This window comes from Babylonia areolata, chromosome 31, assembly GCF_041734735.1.
Source record: "Babylonia areolata isolate BAREFJ2019XMU chromosome 31, ASM4173473v1, whole genome shotgun sequence".
Taxonomy (NCBI): Eukaryota; Metazoa; Mollusca; class Gastropoda; order Neogastropoda; family Buccinidae; genus Babylonia; species Babylonia areolata.
The window spans coordinates 5,767,657-5,787,513 of record NC_134906.1 but is presented as its reverse complement, the minus strand read 5'-3'; the positions used below and the strand labels follow the sequence as shown (position 1 = coordinate 5,787,513).

At 44.1% G+C, this 19,857-nt stretch overlaps 1 protein-coding gene across 1 annotated transcript in view; it reads left to right on the top strand.

Annotated features, from left to right (window-relative positions):
* Positions 1 to 19,329, top strand: part of LOC143276199 (uncharacterized) — a 35,151-nt gene extending 15,822 nt beyond the window's left edge. The window contains exons 9-13 of the mRNA XM_076580644.1: positions 5,764 to 5,946; positions 7,199 to 7,354; positions 11,966 to 12,095; positions 14,137 to 14,183; positions 14,964 to 19,329. Coding sequence (XP_076436759.1) covers positions 5,764 to 5,946; positions 7,199 to 7,354; positions 11,966 to 12,095; positions 14,137 to 14,183; positions 14,964 to 18,281 — 3,834 coding nt within the window. The 3' untranslated portion in view covers positions 18,282 to 19,329. The remainder of the gene's footprint in view (positions 1 to 5,763; positions 5,947 to 7,198; positions 7,355 to 11,965; positions 12,096 to 14,136; positions 14,184 to 14,963) is intronic.
* The last annotated feature ends 528 nt before the right edge of the window (positions 19,330 to 19,857 follow it).

The following is a 19,857-nucleotide window of genomic DNA, read 5'->3' as shown; positions in this document are numbered from 1 at the left end:
AGGGGGTAGATTTACACCAAGGCTGTGATTGACCAGATGGTGAGGGGAGGAGGTAGATTTACACCAAGGCTGTGATTGACCAGATGGTGAGAGGAGGGGGTAGATTTGCACCAAGGCTGTGATTGACCAGATGGTGAGCGGAGGGGGTAGATTTGCACCAAGGCTGTGATTGACCAGATGGTGAGGGGAGGGGGGTAGATTTACACCAAGGCTGTGATTGACCAGATGGTGAGGGGAGGGGGTAGATTTACACCAAGACTGTGATTGACCAGATGGTGAGAGGAGGGGGTACATTTGCACCAAGGCTGTGATTGACCAGATGGTGAGGGGAGGGGGTAGATTTACACCAAGGCTGTGATTGACCAGATGGTGAGGGGAGGGGGTAGATTTACACCAAGGCTGTCATTGACCAGATGATGAGGGGAGGGGGTAGATTTACACCAAGGCTGTGATTGACCAGATGGTGAGGGGAGGGGGTAGATTTATACCAAGGCTATGATTGACCAGATGGTGAGTTAATGCGGTAGATTTGCACCAAGGCTGTGATTGACCAGATGGTGAGGGGAGGGGGTAGATTTACACCAAGGCTGTGATTGACCAGATGGTGAGAGGAGGGGGTACATTTGCACCAAGGCTGTGACTGACCAGATGGTGAGGGGAGGGGGTAGATTTACACCAAGGCTGTGATTGACCAGATGGTGAGGGGAGGGGGTAGATTTATACCAAGGCTGTGATTGACCAGATGGTGAGGGGAGGGGGTAGATTTACACCAAGGCTGTGATTGACCAGATGGTGAGGGGAGGGGGTAGATTTACACCAAAGCTGTGATTGACCAGATGGTGAGGGGAGGGGGTAGATTTATACCAAGGCTGTGATTGACCAGATGGTGAGGGGAGGGGGGTAGATTTACACCAAGGCTGTGATTGACCAGATGATGAGGGGAGGGGGTAGATTTACACCAAGGCTGTGATTGACCAGATGGTGAGGGGAGGAGGTAGATTTACACCAAGGCTGTGATTGACCAGATGGTGAGGGTAGGGGGTAAATTTACACCAAGGCTGTGATTGACCAGATGGTGAGGGGAGGAGGTAGATTTACACCAAGGCTGTGATTGACCAGATGGTGAGGGGAGGGGGGTAGATTTACACCAAGGCTGTGATTGACCAGATGGTGAGGGGAGGGGGTAGATTTACACCAAGGCTGTGATTGACCAGATGGTGAGAGGAGGGGGGTAGATTTACACCAAGGCTGTGATTGACCAGATGGTGAGGGGAGGGGGTAGATTTACACCAAGGCTGTGATTGACCAGATGGTGAGTTAATGGGGTAGATTTACACCAAGGCTGTGATTGACCAGATGGTGAGAGGAGGGGGGTAGATTTACACCAAGGCTGTGATTGACCAGATGGTGAGAGGAGGGGGGTAGATTTACACCAAGGCTGTGATTGACCAGATGGTGAGGGGAGGGGGCAGATTTAACCAAGGCTGTGATTGACCAGAAGGTGATGGGAGGGGGTACATCTGCACCAAGGCTGTGATTGACCAGATGGTGAGGGGAGGGGGCAGATTTACACTGAGGCTGTGATTGACCAGATGGTGAGGGGAGGGGGCAGATTTAACCAAGGCTGTGATTGACCAGATGGTGAGGGGAGGAGGTAGATTTACACCAAGGCTGTGATTGACCAGATGGTGAGGGGAGGGGGTAGATTTACACCAAGGCTGTGATTGACCAGATGGTGAGAGGAGGGGGTACATTTGCACCAAGGCTGTGACTGACCAGATGGTGAGGGGAGGGGGTAGATTTACACCAAGGCTGTGATTGACCAGATGGTGAGGGGAGGGGGTAGATTTACACCAAGGCTGTGATTGACCAGATGGTGAGGGGAGGGGGTAGATATACACCAAGGCTGTGATTGACCAGATGGTGAGGGGAGGGGGTAGTTTTATACCAAGGCTGTGGTTGACCAGATGGTGAGAGGAGGGGGGTAGATTTACACCAAGGCTGTGATTGACCAGATGGTGAGGGTAGGGGGCAGATATACACCAAGGCTGTGATTGACCAGATGGTGAGGGGAGGGGGTAGATATACACCAAGGCTGTGATTGACCAGATGGTGAGGGGAGGGGGTAGTTTTATACCAAGGCTGTGGTTGACCAGATGGTGAGAGGAGGGGGGTAGATTTACACCAAGGCTGTGATTGACCAGATGGTGAGGGGAGGAGGTAGATTTACACCAAGGCTGTGATTGACCAGATGGTGAGGGGAGGGGGTAGATTTACACCAAGGCTGTGATTGACCAGATGGTGAGGGGAGGGGGTAGATTTACACCAAGGCTGTGATTGACCAGATGGTGAGGGGAGGGGGTAGTTTTATACCAAGGCTGTGATTGACCAGATGGTGAGGGGAGGAGGTAGATTTACACCAAGGCTGTGATTGACCAGATGGTGAGGGGAGGGGGTAGTTTTATACCGAGGCTGTGATTGACCAGATGGTGAGAGGAGGGGGGTAGATTTACACCAAGGCTGTGATTGACCAGATGGTGAGGGGAGGGGGTACATTTGTGGTGAGGGGAGGGGGTAGATTTACACCAAGGCTGTGATTGTCCAGATGGTGAGGGGACGGGTTAGATTTACACAAAGGTTGTGATTGACCAGACGGTGAGGGGAGGGGGTAGATTTACACCAAGGTTGTGGTTGACCAGATGGTGAGGGGAGGGGGTAGATTTACACCAAGGCTGTGATTGTCCAGATGGTGAGGGGACAGGTTAGATTTACACCAAGGCTGTGATTGACCAGATGGTGAGGGGAGGGGGTAGATTTACACCAAGGCTGTGATTGACCAGATGGTGAGTTAATGGGGTAGATTTACACCAAGGTTGTGATTGACCAGATGATGAGGGCAGAGGGTAGATTTACACCAAGGCTGTGATTGACCAGATGGTGAGTTAATGGGGTAGATTTACACCAAGGTTGTGATTGACCAGATGGTGAGGGGAGGGGGTAGGTTTACACCAAGGCTGTGATTGACCAGATGGTGAGGGGAGGGGGTAGATTTACACAAAGGTTGTGATTGACCAGATGGTGAGGGGAGGGGGTAGATTTACACCAAGGCTGTGATTGACCAGATGGTGAGAGGAGGGGGTACATTTGTGGTGAGGGGAGGGGGTAGATTTACACCAAGGCTGTGATTGACCAGATGGTGAGAGGAGGGGGTACATTTGTGGTGAGGGGACGGGTTAGATTTACACCAAGGCTGTGATTGACCAGATGGTGAGGGGAGGGGGTAGATTTACACCAAGATTGTGATTGACCAGATGGTGAATTAATGGGGTAGATTTACACCAAGGCTGTGATTGACCAGATGGTGAGGGGAGGGGGTAGATTTGCGCCAAGGCTGTGATTGACCAGATGGTGAGTTAATGGGGTAGATTTGCACCAAGGCTGTGATTGACCAGATGGTGAGTGGAGGGGGTAGATTTACACCAAGGCTGTGATTGACCAGATGGTGAGTTAATGAGGTAGATTTATACCAAGGCTATGATTGACCAGATGGTGAGTTAATGCGGTAGATTTGCACCAAGGCTATGATTGACCAGATGGTGAGGGCAGGAAGGTGAGGGCAGGGGGTAGATATGGGGGAGAGGGCAAGTGTGGCGGTTGGGGGTACCCGGGTAGGAGTGTTGTGTTTGTCAATAACGATGGACTGGTGCAAGAAAATGTTTGTCACCTTTAAAACAGTTTCCATGTTTGAGTTGTCATCAGTGTCAGAATGATCGTTGTTGTGTTGTTTTCTTCAACCAGTTTCTATTTTCAAGTTGTTATCAGTGTTGGAATGATTAGGTTGGTTTTTTTTAGTTAGTTTCCATGATTTAGTTGTCGTCAGTGTCTGAATATTGTATGGCGTGGAGAGCCTTGGCCAAAGGAATGATTCAGCGCTTATAGCTGTTAGAGGCGTTTGATTGGCTAAGAGCGGGCCAGACTAAGAGGGGCGTCTTTTCACTGTTAGCCGCGCGAAATTTGGCCAAACAGAGCAAACCATAGGCCTAGTTTGCATCAGTTTGACATGGTAAGTATATGTAAACACCAAACATGGAGTATAATACAAACTCCTCCTGTTGATTTTTTTTAAACAGGTTTCCATGTTTTCTGTTTTCTGATGAAACAAAAGAATACTGTTAAAACTTAAATCCTTTGTTTCTACTTTACATAGTTCTTTTCATTAATATTTTGTCTATTGATAGGGAAAAAAAAATTTTTGTTTGTATTCTGAGTGAAATATTACTTGTTGGTGTGTTTATTGAGTGATTGAACGAATGAGCCTATTACTAGTTTTTGACAACACATCTTTTTATTTGCAAGATATGTGCAAAAGATGAATGTATGTATGTGTTTCAAAGCCTTGCCTTCAAGTTGTCGTTAGTGTTATTATGACTGTGATATCATTAATATTAACATTGATATTATTATTATATTACAATTACTATTATCATTATTATGATTTCTTTGTTATTGTTGTCAGTGTTATTATCATTATTATTATTATTATCATCATCATTATTATTAACATTATCATCATTATTGCATCATTGGTGTCATGGATACTATTATCACCAACTGTTATCACACGTGTCATGTGCGCTAAGGGTATGAAAGCCATTACCGCAGTCATCCGTGGTGCCTGAAAACGCCTCAACTCGCCTTGCCTTTACCTCGACTCGCCTTACCTTTGCCTCAGCTCACCTCACCTTACCTTTGCCTCAACTCACCTTACCTTTGCCTCAACTCGCCTTGCCTTTACCTCGACTCACCTTACCTTTGCCTCAACTCACCTTACCTTTGCCTCAGCTCACCTTACCTTTGCCTCAACTCACCTTTCCTTTGCCTCAATTCACCTTACCTTGCCTTAACTCACCATTCCTTTGCCTCAACTCACCTTACCTTTGCCTCAGCTCACCTTACCTTTACCTCAACTCACCTTACCTTTGCCTCAGCTCACCTTACCTTTGCCTCAACTCACCTCACCATTCCTTTGCCTCAGCTCACCTTACCTTTACCTCAACTCACCTTACCTTTGCCTCAGCTCACCTTACCTTTGCCTCAACTCACCTTCCCTTTGCCTCAATTCACCTTTCCTTTGTCTCAACTCACCTTACCTTGCCTTAACTCACCTTACCTTTGCCTCAACTCACCTTTCCTTTGCCTTAACTCACCTTTCCTTTACCTCGACTCACCTTTCCTTTGCCTCAGCTCACCATTCCTTTGCCTCAATTCACCTTACTTTGCCTTAACTCACCTTTCCTTTGCCTCAATTCACCTTACCTTGCCTTAACTCACCTTACCTTTGCCTAAACTCACCTTACCTTTGCCTCAACTCACCTTTCCTTTGCCTCAACTCACCTTTCCTTTGCCTCAACTCACCTTACCTTTGCCTCAACTCACCTTACCTTTGCCTCAACTCACCTTACCTTTGCCTTAACTCACCTTTCCTTTGCCTCAACTCACCTTTCCTTTGCCTTAACTCACCTTTCCTTTGCCTCAACTCACCTTGCCTTTGCCTTAACTCACCTTTCCTTTGCCTCAACTCACCTTTCCTCTGCCTCAACTCACCTTTCCTTTGCCTCAGCTCACCTTACCTTTGCCTCAACTCACCTTTCCTTTGCCTCAACTCACCTTACCTTTGCCTCAGCTCACCTTTCCTTTACCTCGACTCACCTTTCCTTTACCTCAGCTCACCTTACCTTTGCCTCACCTCACCTGACCTTGCAGAGCGTGGGGAACATCACCCAGGTGATCCTGGACTCCCACGTCTTGGTGCGCTGCCTGCAGCAGAACCACCGGGCCCTCCCTGTGCAGCTGGCCGCCGTGCGGGTCATGGACAGGGCGCTAGCCTTTTGCGCCGCCCACTTCCCTCGCCTGGTGGCCTCCCCTGCCTTTCTGTCCTGGAGCAAGGTCAGGGGGAGTGGGGGGGGGGAGGTGGGGCGGGGGGATTGGGCAGGACGTATTATCGTTATTATTAGTAGTAGTAATATTGTTGTCGTTACTATCAATCGTTATTATCAGTGTTGATGTGTGTGAGGGGGTGTTGGGGGGTAGGGGGGGATGAAGATATATTATCATTAGTAGTAGTGGTATTGTTGTTGATATTATCATTGTTGATGTGTGGGGGTGGGCAGGGTGTATTATCGTTATCATTATTATTATTACTATTGTTATTATTATTATTAAAGATTTATTATTATTATTATTGATGTGTGAAGGTGGGCAGGACATATATTCATTATCATTGTTAATGTGTGTGTGTGCAGGACATACAATCATTATCATTATTGATGTGTGAAGGTGGGCAGGACATATATTCATTATCATTGTTAATGTGTGTGTGTGCAGGACATACAATCATTATCATTGTTAATGTGTGTGTGTGCAGGACATACAATCATTATCATTGTTAATGTGTGTGTGTGCAGGACATACAATCATTATCATTGTTGATGTGTGTGTGTGTAGGACATACAATCATTATCATTGTTGATGTGTGTGTGTGTGTGTGTGTAGGACATATAATCATTATCATTGTTGATGCGTGTGTGTGTGCAGGACATATAACCATTATCATTGTTGATGTGTGTGTGGGGGCAGGGCATATGATCATTATCATTGTTGATGTGTGTGTGTGTGTGCAGGACATATAATCATTATCATTGTTGATGTGTGTGTGTGTGCAGGACATATAATCATTATCATTGTTGATGTGTATGTGTGTGTGTGTGTGCAGGACATATAATCATTATCATTGTTGATGTGTGTGTGTGTGTGTGCAGGACATATAATCATTATCATTGTTGATGTGTGTGTGTGTGTGCAGGACATATAATCATTATCATTGTTGATGCGTGTGTGTGTGTGTGTGCAGGACATATAATCATTATCGTTGTTGATGTGTGTGTGTGTGTGTGCGGGACATATAATCATTATCATTGTTAATGCATGTGTGTGTGCGGGACATATGATCATTATCATTGTTGATATGTGTGTATGTTTGTGTGTGTGTGTGTGTGTGTGTGTGTGTGTGTGTGTGTGTGTGTGTGTGTGCAGGACATATAATCATTATCATTGTTGATGTGTGTGTGTGTGTGTGTGTGCAGGACATGTAATCATTATCATTGTTGATGTGTGTGTGTGTGTGTGTGTGTGTGTGCAGGACGGGGCGTGGTGCCTGGACGTGCTGGCGGAGAGCTACACGATGGTGGTCAGCCTGCTGCAGCCAGAGGTGGCCTGCAACGTCTACTGCTCCCTGCGACAGCTGCTGGACCGCAGCCAGCGGGAGGACGGGGGTGGGGGCCACGACACTTCAGAGGTACGTAGAGCCCCCCGCTTCTGTGGGAAATGTCCACTGTGATTAAGGAACCCAAATAATCCACTGTGATAGGAACCCAAATAATCCACTCTTATTTGGTACCCAAATTATCCACTCTGATAGATAGCCAAATAAATAATCCACTTTGATAGGTAGCCAGATAATCCACTGTGATGGGTAGCCAAATAATCCACTCTAATAGGTACCCAGAAAATCCGGTTCGATAGGTTGCCAAATAATCCACTCTAATAGGTACCCAGAAAATCCGGTTCGATAGGTTGCCAAATAATCCACTCTAATAGGTACCCAGAAAATCCGGTTCGATAGGTTGCCAAATAATCCACTCTGATAGGTACCCAGATAATCCAGTTCGATAGGTCGCCAAATAATCCACTTTGATAGGTAGCCAGATAATCCACTGTGATGGGTAGCCAAATAATCCACTCTGATAGGTACCCAAATAATCCGCTCTGAAATAATCCACTGTGATAGGTACCCAAATATTCCACTGTGATAGGTACCCAAATAATCCACTGTGATAGGTACCCAAATAATCCACTCTGAAATAATACACTCTGATAGGTACCCAAATAATCCACTCTGAAATAATACACTCTGATAGGCACCCAAATAATCCACTGTGATAGGTACCCAAATAATCCACTCTGAAATAATACACTCTGATAGGTACCCAAATAATCCACTCTGATAGGTACCCAAATAATCCACTCTGAAATAATCCACTCTGATAGGTACCCAAATAATCCACTCTGAAATAATACACTCTGATAGGTAACCGAATAATCCACTCTGAAATAATACACTCTGATAGGTAACCGAATAATCCACTCTGAAATAATACACTCTGATAGGTAACCGAATAATCCACTCTGAAATAATACACTCTGATAGGTAACCAAATAATCCACTCTGAAATAATACACTCTGATAGGTAACCGAATAATCCACTCTGAAATAATACACTCTGATAGGTAACCGAATAATCCACTCTGAAATAATACACTCTGATAGGTACCCAAATAATCCACTCTGAAATAATACACTCTGATAGGTACCCAAATAATCCACTGTGATAGGTACCCAAATAATCCACTCTGAAATAATACACTCTGATAGGTACCCAAATAATCCACTCTGAAATAATACACTCTGATAGGTACCCAAAAAATCCACTGTGATTGGTACCCAAATAATCCACTCTGATAGGTACCCAAATAATCCACTCTGAAATAATCCACTGTGATAGGTACCCAAATATTCCACTGTGATAGGTACCCAAATAATCCACTCTGAAATAATACACTGTGATAGGTACCCAAATATTCCACTGATAGGTACCCAAATAATCCACTCTGAAATAATACACTGTGATAGGTACCCAAATAATCCACTCTGAAATAATACACTCTGATAGGTACCCAAATAATCCACTGTGATAGGTACCCAAATAATCCACTCTGATAGGTACCCAAATAATCCACTCTGAAATAATACACTCTGATAGGTACCCAAATAATCCACTCTGAAATAATACACTCTGATATGTACCCAAATAATCCACTGTGATAGGTACTCAAATAATCCACTGTGATATGTACCCAAATAATCCACTCTGAAATAATACACTCTGATAGGTAACCGAATAATCCACTCTGAAATAATACACTCTGATAGGTAACCGAATAATCCACTCTGAAATAATACACTCTGATAGGTAACCAAATAATCCACTCTGAAATAATACACTCTGATAGGTACCCAAATAATCCACTCTGATAGGTACCCAAATAATCCACTCTGATAGGTACCCAAATAATCCACTCTGAAATGATACACTCTGATAGGTAACCGAATAATCCACTCTGAAATAATCCACTGTGATAGGTAACCAAATAATCCACTCTGAAATAATACACTCTGATAGGTGACCGAATAATCCACTCTGAAATAATACACTCTGATAGGTAACCGAATAATCCACTCTGAAATAATACACTGTGATAGGTACCCAAATAATCCACTGTGATAGGCACCCAAATAATCCACTCTGATAGGTACCCAAATAATCCACTCTGAAATAATCCACTGTGATAGGTACCCAAATAATCCACTGTGATAGGTACCCAAATAATCCACTGTGATAGGTACCCAAATATTCCACTGTGATAGGTACCCAAATATTCCACTGTGATAGGTACCCAAATAATCCACTGTGATAGGTACCCAAATAATCCACTCTGAAATAATACACTGTGATAGGTACCCAAATAATCCACTCTGAAATAATCCACTGTGATAGGTACCCAAATAATCCACTGTGATAGGTACCCAAATAATCCACTGTGATATGTACCCAAATAATCCACTCTGAAATAATACACTCTGATAGGTACCCAAATAATCCACTGTGATAGGTACCCAAATAATCCACTCTGATAGGTACCCAAATAATCCACTCTGAAATAATCCACTGTGATAGGTACCCAAATAATCCACTGTGATAGGTACCCAAATAATCCACTGTGATAGGTACCCAAATAATCCACTGTGATAGGTACCCAAATAATCCACTCTGAAATAATACACTCTGATAGGTAACAAAATAATCCACCCAAAATAATCCACTGTGATAGGTAGCCAAATAATCCGCTCTGACAGGTACCCAAATACATAATTATGTGTGCACTCAAGGCCTGACTAAGTGCATGTAAAAATAATGATGATGATGATGTGACAGGGGAAATACTTTTGATAAATATCAGTGTTATAGAACAGTGGAAAGTCTTTATTTATGATATGATGATGTGACAGGGGAAATACTCTGTTATCAACATCAGTACGATGATGATGATGTAGCATGGAAAATACTTTGTTATCGACATCAGTATGATGATGATGTGGCATGGAAAATACTTTGTTATTGACATCAGTATGATGATGATGTGGCATGGAAAATACTTTGTTATTGACATCAGTATGATGATGATGTGGCATGGAAAATACTTTGATATTGACATCAGTATGATGATGATGATGTGTCATGGGAAATACTTAGTTATTAGCATTATCATGATGATGATGTGGCAGAGGAAATACTTTGTTATCAATATGATGATGTGACAGGGGGAAATAATTTTGATATTAACTCTTTCACTGCCAAGTTTCTGTGTGAAAAACACTCCTCAGTGCCAAATATTTTAGAAACGATGCTGTCAGAGACTTCAGTTTATGTCAAAACAACACCGTGGATTTGTGCACTTCAAACACACAATCAGGGGGGCAAAGGTTAGTCATCGTTCTGTTGGTGGGGAACTGGCTGCAGCTGTCAAGCTTTGTTACAATGTAAAACAAGAGAGGCAAGGCCTTCCACGAAGGGTATTATTGTAAAGGGAAACAAGAGAGGCAAGGCCTTCAAGACTCACTTGTGATACACTTAAAAAAAAAAAAAAATCTAATCGTTAAAATGTGTTCTGTATTTGTTATTATAAAGCTTCGCATTAAAAAAAAAAAAAAAAAAAAAAGCCCTAACCAGATTCGAGTAAAGTCCCCTAGCATTAATTACAGAGTAATTTCCCTTTTTTACTATCTGCCTCAAAACGTTTGCAAAATAAATAAAAATTCCATGCTTAGCAAAAGAAGTTCCTGTTTGAACAAAAAAATGATAATAATGACTGCTCTTGTTGTTGGGTCAGAATATCAGATCAAAGTGCCAAGTTTAGAGAATACAAAAAATATAAATATAACAGTAAATGCAGTTTGCATATAATTAGGCTTCTTTTTTTTTTTTTTTTTTTTGTGCCCATCCCAGAGGTGCAATATTGTTTTAAACAAGATGACTGGAAATAACTGAATTTTTCCTATTTTTATGCCAAATTTGGTGTCAACTGACAAAGTATTTGCAGAGAAAATGTCAATGTTAAAGTTTACCATGGACACACAGACACACACACACACACAGACAACCGAACACCGGGTTAAAACATAGACTCACTTTGTTTACACAAGTGAGTCAAAAATGGTCTTAACAACATGACCCCTCAATATCGACAAAAGTCGCATATGGCAGTGCACTGTCTAGTCAACTGAAGTCACCTATGGTGGTGAAAGGGTTGATAACGATGGTGTAGCAAGGAAATGTGGAGTGATGGCCTAGAGGTAACGCGTCCGCCTAGGAAATCTAGAGAATCTGAGCGCGCAGGTTTGAATCACGGCTCAGCCGCCGATATTTTCTCCCCCTCCACTAGACTTTGGGTGGTGGTCTGGACGCTAGTCATTCGGATGAGACGATAAACCGAGGTCCCGTGTGCAGCATGCACTTAGCGCACGTAAAAGAACCCACGGCAACAAAAGGATTGTTCCTGGCAAAATTCTGTAGAAAAATCCACTTCGATAGGAAAAACAAATAAAACTGCACGCAGGAAAAAATACAAAAAAATGGGTGGCGCTGTAGTGTAGCGACGTGCTCTCCCTGGGGAGAGCAGCCCGAATTTCACACAGAGAAATCTGTTGTGATAAAAAGTAATACAAATACAAATACAAAAATGCTTTGTTACCAACATCACTATGACGATGACGATGATGGTGTGGCAGGAGGTGCAGCGGTTGCTGAAGCGGCTGGTGGAGCGATGCGAGTGGTACCTGCAGCGCTACATTCACCGCGTGGTGCAGTGCCCGCAGTGGTCCGCGCTGCCGCCAGAACTACAGCAGCAACTCCTGCAGAGTACGTTTTACCACCACCACCACCACCACCACCACCGGCTGTGGTTTGTTGTGTGCTGTCGCTGCTTTTGAACACACAGGGCGACGGGCGCCATAGCCGAATGGTTAAAGCGTTGGACTTTCAATCTGAGGGTCTCAGGTTCGAATCACGGTGATGGCGCCTGGTGGGTAAAGGGTGGAGATTTTTACGATCTCCCAGGTCAACATATGTGCAGACCTGCCAGTGCCTGAACCCCCTTCGTGTGTATGCGCAAGCAGAAGATCAAATACGCACGTTAAAGATCCTGTAATCCATGTCAGCGTTCGGTGGGTTATGGAAACAAGAACATACCCAGCATGCACAACCCCAAAAACGGAGTATGGCTGCCTACATGGCGGGGTAAAAACGGTCATACACGTAAAAAGCCCACTCGCGTATATACGAGTGAACGTGGGAGTTGAAGCCCACGAACGCAGAAGAAGAAGAAAAGAAGAACACCCAGGGCTGCAGACTGACTGCTTGCCTGCTACACCGCACCAGCCTTGTGTAATCTAATAGATAGGTAGAGGGATTGATAGATGGATGGATGGATAGATCGCACCATTCGTGTGGTATCTAGTTGGTGGATAATGGATCGGTTGATGGGTGGGTGGATGGAAAGATAGATAGATGTATAGATAGACAGTTGGATGGCTAGATAGATAGACAGATGGATGGGTGGATGGATGGATGGACAGACAGAGATAAGGATAGATGGATGGATTTTTTTTTTCAAAGATAGAGAGATAGATAGATAGACAGGTGGATGGATGGAGAGATAGAGATAGATAAATAGATAGATAGTTGGATGGATAGATAGATAGACAGACAGATTGATAGATAAATTTCATTCAACTCCAGGTAGAAGATAACTTGTACCATAATTACTTCCTCTGTGGACCAGGTATGAGTATTCTCGTACCAACACACTATCTTAACTCTGTCCATACGAACGGCGAAAGAGACGACGTTAACTGCGTTTCACCCCAATTACCATCATCAAAATATTGCAAGCGTAAGGCTCTTAAGACGTGAATGTTTACAAAGAATACCACAATTCTGACGACGGAAGCTAAAGGTTGGGTCATTCAGACACCCACTGGACATCCGAGGGGTCTGTGTAGAGGAGAAGAGAGGACTGGCCGTACTGAGTGAGTTAATTTCGTTTATTCTTGCTCGGTACAGTTAGCACTCTGAACTGAACTGTTTGTGGATTTCATGGACTATGAAAATGTAAGCTTTGTTCGACTGGCTACAATCAACAATTCTCCATTGGTTTTTGCCATTTTGATGAACCACCCTGTTTTGACTGCAGTGGTCTCATGTAGCGCTGGTCCAGGGAAGTTGTAGCAGACATGTAACTGTGGGGTAGAATGAGTTGAATGTAGATAGGTAGGTAGATAGATAGGAAGGTAGGTAGGTAGATTGATTAATTGGTTGATAGAATGAGTTGAATGTAGATAGATAGATAGGTAGGTAGGTAGGTAGATAGGTAGGTAGGTAAGTAGGAAGGTAGGTAGGTAGATAGATAGGTAGGTAGGTAGGTAAGTAGGAAGGTAGGTAGATAGGTAGGTAGATTGATTGACTGGTTGATAGAATGAGTTGAATGTAGATAGATAGATAGATAGATAGATAGATAGATAGATAGGTAGGTAGGAAGGTAGGTAGATTTAAAGGTATGTAGGTAGGTAGGTGGATTGATTGATTGACAGATAGGTAGGTAGGTAGGTGGATTGATTGATTGATAGATAGATAGATAGGTAGGTAGGTAGGTATATAGATAAATACAGACACATATATATATGTGTGTGCCAGATGGTCAGGTGCCCTTTTACATAGGTCAAGCTTTGTTCAGTTACTCCATCACACAAATTCACCTTCCATTAAAGCTTCGAGTGTGCATGCTTTTTGGCACCCAAGCCAGGTTTTCGTCTTAAGTTTCGAATCATGAAGACTGCAAGTTAGAGAGACTTAATTGAAACCCTCCGGATCAAATCCATTGTCGTTCTTTGTTTTGTTGCAGAGTGTTCCTTTGTTCCTGCTCATGCTGCTTCCTTCACTGGCGCCAAGGTGTGTGTGGTGTGTGTGTGTGTGTGATGTATGTGTGTGTATATGTTTGGTGTGTGTGTGTGTAATGTGTGTGTGTGTGTGTGAGTGAAATGTGTGTGTGTGTGAAATGTGTGGTGTGTATGTGTGAATTGTGTGGTGTGTGTGTGTAATGTGTTTGGTGTGTGTGTGTGTATGTGTTTGGTGTGTGTGTGTGTGTGTGTGTGGTGTGTGTGTGTGTATGTGTTTGGTGTGTGTGTGTGTTTGGTGTGTGTGTGTGTGTGTGTGATGTATGTGTGTGTGTGTGTTTGGTGTGTGTGTGTGAATTGTGTGGTGTGTGTGTGTGTAATGTGTGTGTGATGTATGTGTGTGTGTATGTGTTTGGTGTGTGTGTGTGTGTGTGTGTGTGGTGTATGTGTTTGGTGTGTGTGTGTGTGTATGTATTTGGTGTGTGTGTGTGTGTGTATGTGTTTGGTGTGTGTGTGTGTGGTGTGTGTGTGGTGTGTGTGTGTGTGTGATGTATGTGTGTGTGATTGTGTGTGGTGTGTGCTTGTGTAATGTATGTGTGTGTGTGTGGTGTATGTGTGTGTGTGATGTATGTGTGTGTGAAGTTTGTGTGTTTGTGGTGTGTGTGAAGTGTGTGTGTGTGTGTGGTGTATGAGTGTGAGCATTGTGTGCTTGCATGAAGTGTGTGGTGTACATGTGTGGTGTATGTGTGTAGCGTCTTTCCTTTTTCACCAGTCACTGTTCTACTGTATCCTTCTCTTTCCATTCCCCCCCCTCCCTCACCTTCCCACCCCCCAGAGTCGCGTGGCCCAGAAGTCCGCCCAGGTTCTCCAGGACAACATCGTGCACACGGTGACCATGCTGTGTGAGACGGACCCCGACCTCTTCCCCTCCCTGGCTCAGACCAGGAAGATCCTCACCACCACCTCCACCTCCACCTCCACCTCCACCACCAGGCCCCCACCACCTCGCAGGTCAGGGCCCTCCGGCAGACCTCCGCACAGCCTGCACAAGCCTGGAGGAAAGCCGCAGGCCGCCCTTCCCGGAAAGCCTCGGACAGCACCAAAGCCAGCGCCTGCAGCCGGGCAGACCAAAGCGCCTGCTAGGAGCACTGCCAGAAAAGGTGGTGCAGACCGGTCGGGGAGACAGGCCGTGCCTGCGTCTTCTTTGTCTTCCTCCTCCTCCGCCTCGTCTCCCTCGGCATCAAGGTCAGGGTCAGCACCAACATCTAGAACAGGTTCAGCATCAACTTCAAGACCAGGATCAGCATCAAAACCAGGATCAACATCAAGACCAGGATCGGCATCAAAACCAGGGTCAGCATCAGCATCAAAAGCATCAACATCAAAACCAGGATTAGCATCAAAACCATCAACATCAAAACCAGTGTCAGCATCAGCATCAAAAGCATTAACATCAAAACCAGGATCAGCATCAAAAGCATCAACATCAAAACCAGTGTCAGCATCGCCATCAACCCCGGGGTCAACATCAACAACAAAGCCAGGGTCAACATCAAGACCACTATCAACATCAAAGCCAGTGTCAGCCACAACATCAAAACCAGGGTCAACATCAAAACCAGGATCAACTTCAACATCAGGGTCATCATCAAAACCAGGGTCAATATCTACATCAAAAACAGGATCAGCTTCAACATCAGCATCCAAACCATCAGCATCAACATCAAGACCAGGGTCAGTATTTAAACCATCAGCATCAAAGCCAGGTTCGGCTTCAACATCAAGGCCAGGATCAGCATTGAAACCAGGATCAACTTCAACATCAGGGTCAGCATCAGCATCAAAACTGTCAACATCAAGACAAGGATCAGCATCAAAAGCATCAGCATCAATACAAGGATCAGCATCAAAACCATCAACATCAAGACAAGGATCAGCATCAAAACCATCGGCATCAAAGCCATTGTCATCATCAAAACCAGGGTTGGTATCAGCATCAAAACCATCAGCATCAAAACCAGTATCAACATCAACACCAAAACCAGGGCCAGGATCTTCTCCATGCAGAACAGCTCTGAGAACAGATGTCGCTGCCGTGAAAACTTCCCTGCAACCATCACAGTCACAGAAGGCTTCACTGAAATCTCTACGGCAAAAATCTACTCAGGAAGTGGGACAACCTACTGGTTCTGGGGTATCTGCAGCAGAAGAATCTGGGAAGACAAGTGAGGTGGACAAACAGACAGGGCATTCTGAACCAGTGTCTCCACCAGGTATCAAACCCACAAATCCTGAAATCATCGACCCAGATTGTGCCGCTGGAGACTCGGGTATCAGTGAAAAGAAACCTGACATTGCTGAACAGCGCGGCCCTCATCATACGTTTTCAGAAGCAGGAGCCATGCCTGGTTTGAGTCCTGATGAAATCCTGTCACAGGAAACCGATGAAACCGAGATCCCCAGGTCTGCCTCGGAGACAGAAACTGACCTGAAGCGCCACACTCCCAACCCTGTCCAGGGCATATCTGAACGAGGAAACATCACGACAGGTAATACACAGCCAGAAGCAGCCTTGGCGGGAAAATCAGAGGAGGTTTTGGCAGCGGCGCCTGAAGATCAGTGCGGAGGTGGACCTCAGACACTCCATGACACCATGGCTGGTGCGGAAGCCGTGTCAGCACATGACGAAAGCCCGGAGTCTGTGCTGTCAGAGACTGTGGAGCAGACGACAGGCACCACCACCAGCCTTTCATCGCTGCATGTTGGGGACACTGAAGACGAGACCTGCCATCAGCATGGTGATAACAACACACAGGCCCGAGTTGTTCATGACAAAGGCAGTGACTTCACTGCAGATCTGCACGACGTCCAAGAAGGCTTAGAAGACAAAGAGGTCATTTTAGTTCTTTGTGATGATCACAAAGAAATGACTCACAATCTTCACAGTGAGGACAAAGAAATGAAAGAGGATCAAGACAGAGAAATGAAAGAGGATCTACAGGATCAAGACAAAGAAATGAAACAGGATCTTCAAGATCAAGACAGAGAAATGAAACAGGATCAAGACGAAGAAATGAAACAGGATCTTCAGGATCAAGACAAAGAAGTGACACAGGATCAAGACAGAGAAATGAAACAGTATCTCCAGGATCAAGACAGAGAAATGAAACAGTATCTCCAGGATCAAGACAGAGAAATGACACAGTATCTCCAGGATCAAGACAGAGAAATGAAACAGTATCTCCAGGATCAAGACAGAGAAATGAAACAGTATCTCCAGGATCAAGACAGAGAAATGACACAGTATCTCCAGGATCAAGACAGAGAAATGAAACAGTATCTCCAGGATCAAGACAGAGAAATGACACAGGATCTCCAGGATCAAGACAGAGAAATGACACAGGTTTTTCAGGATCAAGACAAAGGAATGACACAGGATCAAGACAAAGAAATGAAACAGGATCAAGACGAAGAAATGAAACAGGATCTTCAAGATCAAGACAGAGAAATGAAACAGGATCTTCAGGATCAAGACAAAGAAATGAAACAGGATCTTCAGGATCAAGACAAAGAAATGACACAGGATCGAGACAAAGAAATGAAACAGGATCAAGACAAAGAAATGAAACGGGATCTTCAGGATCAAGGCAAAGAAGTGACAGAAGATCAAGACAAAGGAATGAAACAGGATCTTCAGGATCAAGACAAAGAAATGAAAAAGGATCTACAGGATCAAGACAAAGAAATGGAAAAGGATCTACAGGATCAAGACAAAGAAATGGAACAGGATCTTCAGGGTCAAGACAAAGAAATGAAACAGGATCTTCAGGATCAAGACAAAGAAATGAAAAAGGATCTACAGGATCAAGACAAAGAAATGGAACAGGATCTTCAGGATCAAGACAAAGGAATGACACAGGATCAAGACAAAGAAATGAAACGGGGTCTTCAGGATCAAGACAGAGAAATGAAAAATTATCTACAGGATCAAGACAAGGAACTGAAACAGGATCTTCAGGATCAAGACAAAGAAATGAAAAAGGATCTACAGGATCAAGACAAAGAAATGGAACAGGATCTTCAGGATCAAGACAAAGAAATGACATGGGATCAAGACAAAGAAATGAAACAGGATCTTCAAGATCAAGACTGAGAGATGAAACAGGATCTTCAGGATCGAGACAAAGAAATGACACAGGATCAAGACAAAGAAGTGACACATGATCAAGACAAAGAAATGAAACAGGATCATCAATATCAAGACATAGAAGTGACTCAGGATCATCAGGATCAAGACACAACAGAAGTGATTCAGGATCAAGTCAAAGAAGGGACACAGGATTTTCAGGATCAAGACAAAGGAATGACACAGGATCAAGACACAGAAGTAACACAGGATTAAGACACAGAAGTAACGCAGGATTAAGACACAGGAATGACACAGGATCAAGACACAGAAGTAACACAGGATTAAGACAAAGAAGTGACATGGTGAAGACAGAGAAGTGACACAGGATTTTGAGGATTTGAACAAAGCAATTATACAGTATCCCTGAACAGAATCAAAGAATTGGATCTGTGTCTTTGTGACTAACACAGAGGATAGGCAGATGAGCTTCAGGACACAGAAGCAAGACCAGACAAGATAAAGAAATGATATTAGTATGTTCGTGGTGGACGCAAAGAAATTTATGAACATCTTCCTTGGCAGTGTTGAGTAGGTGTTGGATTTCTGGTCCTGTGTTCAGCAGTGATCCTGTTTCGATGACTTCCGCCCCCATGACCAACACCTCTGTACATGACAGCATTTACATGACTGGACTCCTGTCTGCTCATAAATCTCGAGTCTTGGCCTGCTCAGAGTGACACACCTGCTGAACTGGCATCTTTAATTTCAGTTGAACTAGCTGTGGCTTAAAGCCTGAACCGGACTATAAATGGCGGGCGATTTGAATCAAGCCAGTTTCTCACCAGAGTCTGACACTGTGACGTCGGTGAAGGTTTATTCAAAATAAAAGCCTAATAAAGCTACGGTTTGGCTTCATTTATGGCAGAGAGCGAGATTTGCCTAGCAGCTTCCAATCTAGACCTGAATTGACTTTGGAAAGTACAAAATGTGTCAGCTACACGTAATACAAAATTTGAATGCAGAGAAAAGGGGCGCAACCGAAACCTTGCTCTCGGGAGTTAAGACTTTAAGTTTTAGCTTGTTTCAAACAGTTCCTTGTCTTGTAGCCCAATAACCAATCTGTCCCGAATGGCATCATCTATACTTGGAAAATCTGCATGTTCTGATAGTTTATACAGGGAACAGACTTATCTTTCAGCGTTCTCTCTAGGAAACTGCTGTCTGGAGTAGAAAACCACTCATTCGTGTATCACATTTTACTTGCAGTTTGAAATCTGCTTCAAACTATCGGGTATAATGTCGTCAGATGATGTATTGTCTCTGACACAAAACATTGCATATTGTTTGTGTGTGTGTGTGTGTGTGTGTGTTTCTGAATTGTCTGTTTTTCCTTGGAGGAGTTGTGGAAAAGCAGTAGGGTTTTGGGGGGGGGGGGGGGGGGGGGGGTTGGGGTTGTTGTTTTTTTTCTTCTCTGAACAGGTGTCACTTATGTTGAATTTGTTGAATGATTTTGAAATTCTGTTTTGTGTCAAAGTTCCAGTATTTTCCTTTGTTGAATACTTTGTTGGAAAAGTTTTAAAATTCCAGCTCTCTGATTTTG